At 47.2% G+C, this 8,962-nt stretch overlaps 1 protein-coding gene across 2 annotated transcripts in view; it reads left to right on the top strand.

The window, feature by feature from the left end:
• Positions 1 to 5,977, top strand: part of SHISA9 (shisa family member 9) — a 274,889-nt gene extending 268,912 nt beyond the window's left edge. For both annotated transcript variants that reach the window (XM_038762973.1, XM_038762974.1), the window contains one exon: positions 3,400 to 5,977. In XM_038762973.1, the coding sequence (XP_038618901.1) occupies positions 3,400 to 3,779 (380 nt within the window). In that variant the 3' untranslated portion in view covers positions 3,780 to 5,977. The remainder of the gene's footprint in view (positions 1 to 3,399) is intronic.
• The last annotated feature ends 2,985 nt before the right edge of the window (positions 5,978 to 8,962 follow it).

Raw genomic sequence — 8,962 nt, forward strand, 5'->3', positions numbered from 1 at the left:
AGAAGGGGGAGACAGAGAACAAAGCAAAACATACTAACAAAATAAAATAAATAGAATAGATCCTATTTATCTCCACAATGAGTTTACAGTCTGGAGTGGGAGACAGACTACTCCCACCCACCTTCCATTCTCCTAGTGACACCCAGTGGAAAGAGCATAGGTCTGGGATTCAGAGGGTTCTGATTCTGGCTCCCTCACTTGACTGCTGTGTGCACTTGGGCAAGTCACTTGCCTTTTCTGTGCCTTCATTTCCGTATTTGTAAAATAGAGGTTGAATATCTGATCTTTCTCTCCCACGTGATCTGATTATCTCGTATCTACCCCCAGCACTTAGAACAGTGTTTGACACGTAGTACGCACTTCACAAATACCACAAATGATTATTATTGTTATTAACCCCCTCTGTTTCCACTTCAATACTTCTGTGTCATCTATGCCCTTGCATCTTGATAGCTTAAGCAGACTGTTAGCGCCTTTTAGGCATGGAATGTGTCTACCAACTCTGTTAAATTGTACTTGCCCAAGCATTTAGTACAGTGCTCTGCACATAGTGCTCAAGAAATGCCATTGATTGATACTCTCCCAACCTTTCCTGCACAACACTTGTGAACATATCTTTAACTGTTTTTCATTCCTCTACCTGTAATTTATTTTAGTATCTGTCTCCTCCTTTAGATTATCCACTCCTTGAGGGCAGGAATCATGTCTCTGAACTCTATTGTAGTCTCATAAGTGCTTAATTCATTCAATCATATTTATTAAGCACTTACTGTGTGCAGAGTACTGTTCTAAGCACTTATAAAGTGCTCTGCATAGGGTAGATGCTCAATAAATACCATCAGTCCATTAATGGACTAGGCAGGAGTGATGACTTTGGGCTTGTCTCGTAGTTACAGAACGTTTCCCTTTAAATTCCACAGCAACTGTCTGTTATCTAGGTTCTCAAAGTGCAATCTCTGGGGTACCATAGCTGACCCTTCAAGGTGATGGATAAACGTGAGCACTGCAGGTTGGAGAACTAGCGAAATCTAGGGAAAAATGGAATTTTGGGTGAAGCTTAACTGTAGCTAGAGAGGGACAAGATCATAAAATCTTTATTCCTACCTTGTCCACCAGTCCTTCAGCCCTCTGAGCAGGCATTTCTGGGGCAGCTGAAGACAACTGGCTTTCACTAGCTACAATTGTGCCTTAGAAAATAGAGGAAGGTTCTGTCACATTGGTTGGCCTAATTCCAGGGAATCCAGTCAAAAGACAATTTAGGTGTTGTATGCTGTTGTTCTTAGCCCACAAAAGGAAGACTTAAACCTGAAATGTCCTGTTGAGTCTTGCCAAGAGGCCGTCATAGGATCCATCTTGATTCTGAGCAAGGGCGTGGGAGTAAGAAGGATCTGGATTCTAATCCCAGCATTGCCACTGGTCTGCTGTGTGACCTTAGGCAAGTCACTTAACTTCTCTGTGCCTTAGTTACCTCATCTGAAAAATAGAAATAAAGACTGTGAGACCCCGGTGGGTCAAGGACTGTGTCCAACATGATTAACTTGTATCTACCCCAGCACATAGAACAGTGCTTGACACATAGTAAGTGCTCAAAAAATTTCATTATTATTGTTATGTACCAAGCATCTCGATCAGGTCTCCCTAACTCTGCCCATTCTCATATTATAGGAACAAATGTAGGCAAGAACTTTCTGTCCAGCCTTTGGAAAGTGGCATAAAATGCTACATTCCTTGAACACCATTAGTGTAAAAGAAAGTTTAACACACACACACACACACACACACACACACACACACACACACACACACACACACACACATATATATATATATATATCCCATACCATTCATCCTAAATGTTCAGTCTTTCACATATCTCATTCTATCCTCACTATCTCCCACTTCCCCTTGAGGTGATGAGGGATAGGTTTAATCATCCAATTTTCTATCTGGGGATACTGAGGCCCAGGGCAGTTAGGTGGCTTCACCAAGTCTACATGGCCAGAAAGTGACAGAGGTGGTATTAGAACTTCAGTCTTCAGCCTCTCAGGCTAGGGATCTCTCCACTAGACTGTGAATTATTGCCTATGACTTTGGCTCCAGAGCCTCATTTGGCCTTTGGCAATTAAATAAGCCAAGGGCTACCAAATTAAGGCATTCCTAATAACAGTTACCTTGGCTGAATAAGAACCCATCACCCTCAGTGTTCTGCACACAGTAAGCGCTCAATAAATACGATTGAATGAATGAATTAATGAATAGTAAGCACTTAATAAATGCCATCATTATTATTATTAAACCAGATTCGGGCTCATCCAAGCTTCACTGTGGAGCTGCATTTGGTTAAAAAAAAAATCCATGTTTCTTATGTTCTTTCATGAGAAAGTTTGGGATGTTCCCTGTTCCATCCCTAGCCCTGTAGAAGACAACTCTCACCCGATTCCTCCAAGCCTCCCTTTGCCACTGATGGGGAAGAATACCAGGAAGGCTGGATCAGTGGTCTGACCCAGTAATGGTGTCACCGCTGTTCTTATATTCACCTGGCAGTGCTTCGGATGACCGTCAGCCTGAGAGAGCAGATGACGGAAGCTCCTCAGACGTTGGAAAAGATTTCTGGTGGTATCAGATTCTCAGGGGAACTGTGATACGTTGATAAATAGCAATACAAGATGCCAAAGCAGCATAATAAGTGGCCAAAGGAGCTCGGCCCTTTGAGTGTGGCATTCCCTCCCCACCAGAGAATCTGTAGCACCTTTGTTCATGCCTTGAACAAGTCTGGGGATTGAGGCAGGGGATTGAGTGGCTTTCTAAGGGCCTTGAGGACCAAAGCTCAGGGCAGACACCTGGTTTCAGCCAGGATGTAGTGGCTAATTGATCCACAAGGCATCGATGGGAAGGATAAAGGGGTCCGCGGGAGGGACAGCTAGAGATGGGGGCCCGTGAAAGGATCAGAAGGCATGAGCTGGAAGGATCAGACCTGAGAAGGCCTAGGGACTTCTGGCTAGGGCCGTGTAGCCTCTCAGTGAAGTACTCACTGAGCACGCCCTGCCCAGGCCCAGGCCTGGCTCTACTTCCCAGAACCTCTGTGTCTCTTGGTGTTGGAGAAGGCGATAAGGGGGATGATGATCCACAACTCACTTTTTTGTTCCTAGGCCTTGAATCCAGGAAGCCAGGTCAGAAAGTCTCAAATCATACCCTCTGACTGCAGTCGCTGTTCGGAGGGACCTTGTGCCCCTGGGGGCTGTGGCATGCACGGTGTCCTGACATGTTTCCTCGCCTTTGCGTTGGTGTTGGCGGTGTGTTGTCTTTCCTGCCGGCCCCTTACTCCTCTCTCTTTCTCTTTCTCCCCCCAACCCCATCCCCGTCCCCCCCTCCCTGACCCTGGTCACCCCACCCACCCAGCCGACAAGGTGAACGACGACTTCTACTCCAAACGTCGGCACCTGGCCGAGCTGGCCACCAAGGGCAGCCTGCCGCTGCACCCGGTGCACGTGGAGGAGGAGCCTCGGCCCTACAGCCCCGAGCACGGCCCTGGCAAGCAGAACGGGCACAAGTCCCGCACCTCCAAAATGCACATGCACCCCCTGGCCTACACCTCCAACTCCAACTTCAAGGGCTGGGACGCCAACGAGCCCTCCCTGCGGCGGCAGGCCTTCGCCAACAAGGGCAAGCACGGGGCCGCTGAGCCGGCCTCCAGCGAACCGCTGGCCACCCGGAGCCAGCACTACCTGCCCCCACAGCCATACTTCATCACTAACAGCAAAACAGAGGTGACTGTCTGAGCTTTAATTCTGGAACGTCCTGATGACCACACACAACTAAGAGAGGCAAAAAACAACCACACACAAACACACATACACACACAGCTAAAACCATTAACCAACCGATCGGTGATGTGGAGAGGATCTTGGCCTCGGGGACTCCCTAGTACACAGGCAATGGGCAGCCTGGGACAGGAGAAAAGACAATCAGCAATACACCGAATGGAGAATTAGCAACTCTGTCACACTTTCCACTGGAGACCGCAGAATAATGAGCCCAAACCATGTGACTATCTTTTTTTTTACTTGAAATTAAAATCCATGATGAGTAGCACAATTCCAGAGAAACTTTCCATTTGCAGAAACTTTAAACTATGAGAAATTTATTCCTGATGCGGGAGTGAGAGAGAGGGAGGGAGAGAAAGAGAGAGAGAGAGAGAGAGAAAGAGAGAGAGAGAGAAAGAGAGAGAGAGAGAGAGAGAGAGAGAGAGAGAGAGAGAGAGAGAGAGAGAGAATGAGCACATAGGAGAATAAGGTCTCCTGGAACCCTACCATAACCCATTGCTTTGGTCAGGAACTTTTGATTCCATTCTAAGAGAACAACTGGTTCTCAGACGCCTGCCTGGGAAAGCCAAGGAAGGCACTCTCACCACTCAGCCTGCCATTTGCCGAACTCTCATATCATCCCTGTTGGAAGCAAAAAAACAACACACATGAAGAAAAAAAAAACACCTTGCGCCCACCACCTTCTAACAAAATGAGGCAAAGACTATTCCAAGTAAAGATGACTGAGACTGTCACAGTTGCAGAGTGCAGGGTGAACTTTCTGGCCAGGAGAGGGTTTAGAGGCGTGCAAAAGAACCTCTTTTTATATAAAAAAAAAGAAAAGCATAAAAGGACAAATAATAACCAGCTGCAGAACAAAAATATTTTTCCCAGTCTCCAGACGGAGAGATGTTTGTTTGAAACACAGCAGCAGAGCAAGGCGAGGGGAAAACCCATCCTTAGCCCTCCCCGAAGCAGCCGTTTGCCTCGCAGAGCAGGAAGGTAACAAATCTTACTTAACTGTCTGTTCCCAACTCTCCTTCACCCTGAGTGTGTCGCCTGACTTCAACTGCTTTGGACTGAAAATGACTAAGCCTGGGTGGTGCCTTCAATGTATTACTATTGTTCGATGACAGTCTTGTTTTCTGAGTGAAAATCTGTGTTACTTTAGGCTTATTTCCTCATGATTTACTAAAGTATTAGGAGTTGTTTCCATACCTCCTTTAGTTGCCGAGCACTCTTGTTTCTCCTTTTGTTGTGGTAGCACAGCCGGGGGTTCACAGTCAGGAAAACTCCCCCCACCCACAAACACCTCTCCTCCCCCTGCCCCCTACACACATTCCCACCCTAAAGTTTCCCTTTCCACACACACCTCTCCTCCCCCTGCCCTCCACACACATTCCCACCCTAGAGTTTCCCTTTCCATAAACATTGCTTTTTTCAGCCAAAATGACCTAAAGTTGAGTTGCCTTTGGGAACAGTCTTCTAGATTGGATGCTTCTTTGTTATTGGGTTCCAGGGCATGTGAGACTTTGGCCCATTGGGGTTTGATTGTTGTCCCAGCCTGACCCTGAGAGAAGCAGGGGGGGAGGGAAGATGGGAGTTCCCGCCCAAACTGTGGCTGACTCTGTTAGTCCTCTGTTGTCCATGTCTTGCTCCTAATGCAGGAGGAGAGAGCTAAGATGGTAGACCTGTCTGCAGCCAGGTGGGGTTCACTGTATAGCAGCCAGAAACATCCAGACCTGAGCAGGGTGGCTTCTGGGGGGGGTCCCAGCATTTAGGCATCATGAGGGAGCAAGTTCCTGGCCCCAGGGCTAGTCCTCACCCTCTCCCATGCCCCAAAGTCCTAATCTGCACATCATTCCCTTCCTTTCCACCCAAGGAGTCATCAGCACTTATGTCATATAGCTCCCATCCCATCAGACCCTGCCTGGAATCTCTCCCTGATGAGTTTCCCTCCAACACCAGTCCTACTAGTCTTTGGCGGCGGATGTGTGCAGTGTAGTGAACGGTACTCAGTAATGGGGTGGAAGGAGGTGGAATTGCAGGCCAGAAAGAAACGCTTATTTCAAAATGGTGAGTCACCTGGAGGGTTGCCAAAACATCCTCAGTGAAAGAAACAGGTAGAAATGGCCAGAATCAATGGACCCAGTGCATGTATGAAAGAGGTCAGGGGGGTGGGGGGGAGAGAGAAAGAAAGGAAGAGTAGAGAGAGAGAGGGGAAAAAAGTGAAAGCAGGGAGAAGTGTAGAGAATTTGGGAAAAAGGAAACAGGAGAAAAAGAAAGAAAGGGGAAAGGGAAAGAAGAATAGAGAAAGAAGGGAAATGTGAAAGGGAGAGAAAGACAGAGGGAAGAGAGCCAGGTTGGGGCCTGAAGCGCACAAAGGGAAGGCCAGCTCTGGAGCCATCTCCAAAGGAGGGTCTCAGGTCGTGCTCTCTAACTGGGCTACTACACAGGATGGTAGACTGGCTATTTGGCCTTTAACTCCAATGGGTGGGGGACTGCATCTCAGAGAAGAAGACTTTAGCCATTCAAGACCCTCTCACACCCCCTGTGTGCATTTAATTGATCCTAACCACCTCTACCAGTGGCTGTTTGGGCTGCACTGGCCCCTGAACAGAGTATTTGTTGCTCTGAACCCAATGGCTTTGGGTCCTACCCCTGGCAACTGCAACCTACTCCACAAAAGTTTTGTGTACCTTGAGCATATTTCATGTGACGATATTTTAGTAATTGTATGTTCTGTAAGTAAACCCGTGTTAATACTTGTTAACTGCAGAGTTTGAGACCAATAATACTTCCTACAATAAAAACGTTTGTTTGTTTTCTAAGAATGTTTATTTGTAAACATATGTATTCACTATATTAATATAAATTTCTTACCTGGCAATAAATCTGATTACATGTGAAGTTGGTGGCTGGCATGAATCCACCCCGTCCTTCCTCCCGTCATTTCCCACTGAGGGAAATCGACCCAGCCAGATCTAACTTGTATTATCTGGCACGGTGAGAGGATATTCCGAACATGAACTATTTCAGTCTTCCCAACACCCTGGCTCTGTTTTGTGGAAGAGAAGCTGAAACTGACAGAAGGTGAGATCCTGTCAGGTGTAGAAGTTGCTCACTTCACCTCCATCTGCTAAATGCCAGAGGAGCCAATCCAGAGTAGCGGATCTGAAGTTGCTCAGGATGTCAGTGGCAGTCGCTAGCTGCCTCTGTGCCAGTTAAGACCGTGCTGATGATTTAGAAAGTGCTCACTGAGCCACCGGTAACTCGGACTTCCATGGCCTGTTATCGAGTGTTCACAGGAAGCACAGCACCTTGCTGAGGATTTGGTCCTCCCTTCCCTCCCACCCACCCCCAAATCCCTCCTGCAGAGCAAAGACCGGGACAGCTGAACCATTGCAGTTTGATGTCGGTTCCAGAGATGCTGCAGACGTCCAGGACACAAGCCCAGAAAGGGAGGCATTCTCATCTCAAAGAAATCTTTGAAAGATTTCCTTGGAACGCACTAACCCCAGGCTTTTGACCCTCTGTACTCCCTGCCATCTGTCCTAGCCAGGATATTCCATGATTGGGAAAGAAGTGTGGCATGCTCAAAATCTCTTGGATTATCTATGTTGTTAAGCGCACAGGCAAGGGAGGGTGCTTGTTGGGTATGGCTTTGTTTTCCGAGTAAAGCAGGAAAAAGAGCACTATAATAGATGAGCAGGAGGGAATTGGGTTGTTTCTTTTGGGTAAAATGTCCCCCACTTCAAGCTCTATCTGAGGAAGTGAAAAACAAAACAGGTGGTGAGAAGGGCTTCAGCCAGCCAGTTTTCTGGGAGGCAAGTGGGATGGACATATTTTTAGGGGCTGGTGAGTACCAAAGTTCATAAATCTGGGTGGCTGGAGATGGGGAAATCGGGTTGCCAACGGCCACTTGTTCTCTAACTGACTCTCCAATGCTCTCAAGACAAATACATTGTTCCAGCTGGCAAGCAACCCAGACCAAAGAAGCAGGACTCCATCCCTTTCCAGGACATCCTTCTCTCTCCAGGGCAGACCAGGGGCAGAGGGATCTCTTTCTCAGGAATTGTCTTCCTTCCAACCAAACCCTCGCCCCCCACTCCAGATTGGGAGAAAGCAGAAAGGTAGGGGAAAAGGTAAGCCGATGTTTACATTTGGAACCACTCATTTAAATGTTTAGGATTCCCTCTAGGAAGAGGGACAGTTGATGGTTTAATTTTGGGTCTGTTTTTTAGCTTGATGTTGGAAATGGATGATGTGTGAATATCACTCATTTGTGATATTTGTTAAGCACTTACTGTGCCAAGCACTGAGAAGAGGCATTGCCTAGTGGATAGACCCTCGTGGGCCTGGAGTCAGAACGACCTGGGCTCTAATCCTGGCTCTGCCACTTGTCTGCTGGGTGACCTTGGGCAATTCACTTAACTTGTCTGTGTCTCTTGTCAGTGTCCAACCTGTTTAACCTGTATCTACCACAGAGCTTGGTACAGTGCCTGGCACATAGTAAGTGATTATCGAAGGCCCTGGGGTAGATACAAGATAATCGATCAGTCAATGATTCTTATTGAGTACTTACTGATTGGACACAGCCCTTGTCCCACATGGGACTCACAGGCTCAGATATCTGATCTCTATTTTCACAGATGAAGAAACTGAGGCACAGAGAAATGAAGTAACTTGTCCAAGATCACACAGCAGGAAAGTGGCAGATCCGCAGTTAGAATTCCCAATGCTGTGCTCTTTCCTTTAGGCCATGCCACTTGCCCTTCTTGACACAGGTGAATCAGCTCCAGAAATAGGCAGACGGGGAATTTCCTGGAAGAAAGGAAAACTCTTTTGGAAACTCATAAAGCAGGGAACTGCTGATTGAACTCCAGGTTCAGTTTCCTTCTGGCCTAAGAGAGTGAATTCCCCTTCCCAGAGGGCCTAGCTTACTCCTTGGGAAGAGTTTCTGCAGAGGAGCAGTTGAGCCTATCTTGCCCATTCCTTCACTGGTCTTGGAAAGGCTGGTGTGTTTTCACTTGACACTTGAGCCTGGTCACGAAGGGAATAGCTTGTTGAATGGGGGTCAACGTGGAGTCATTCGGTTTTTAGGTGACCATGTTACTTTGCCATTCATTTCATTCATTTGTTCATTCAATCGTATTTAT

The sequence above is a fragment of the Tachyglossus aculeatus genome, chromosome 21 (genome assembly GCF_015852505.1).
Source record: "Tachyglossus aculeatus isolate mTacAcu1 chromosome 21, mTacAcu1.pri, whole genome shotgun sequence".
Taxonomy (NCBI): Eukaryota; Metazoa; Chordata; class Mammalia; order Monotremata; family Tachyglossidae; genus Tachyglossus; species Tachyglossus aculeatus.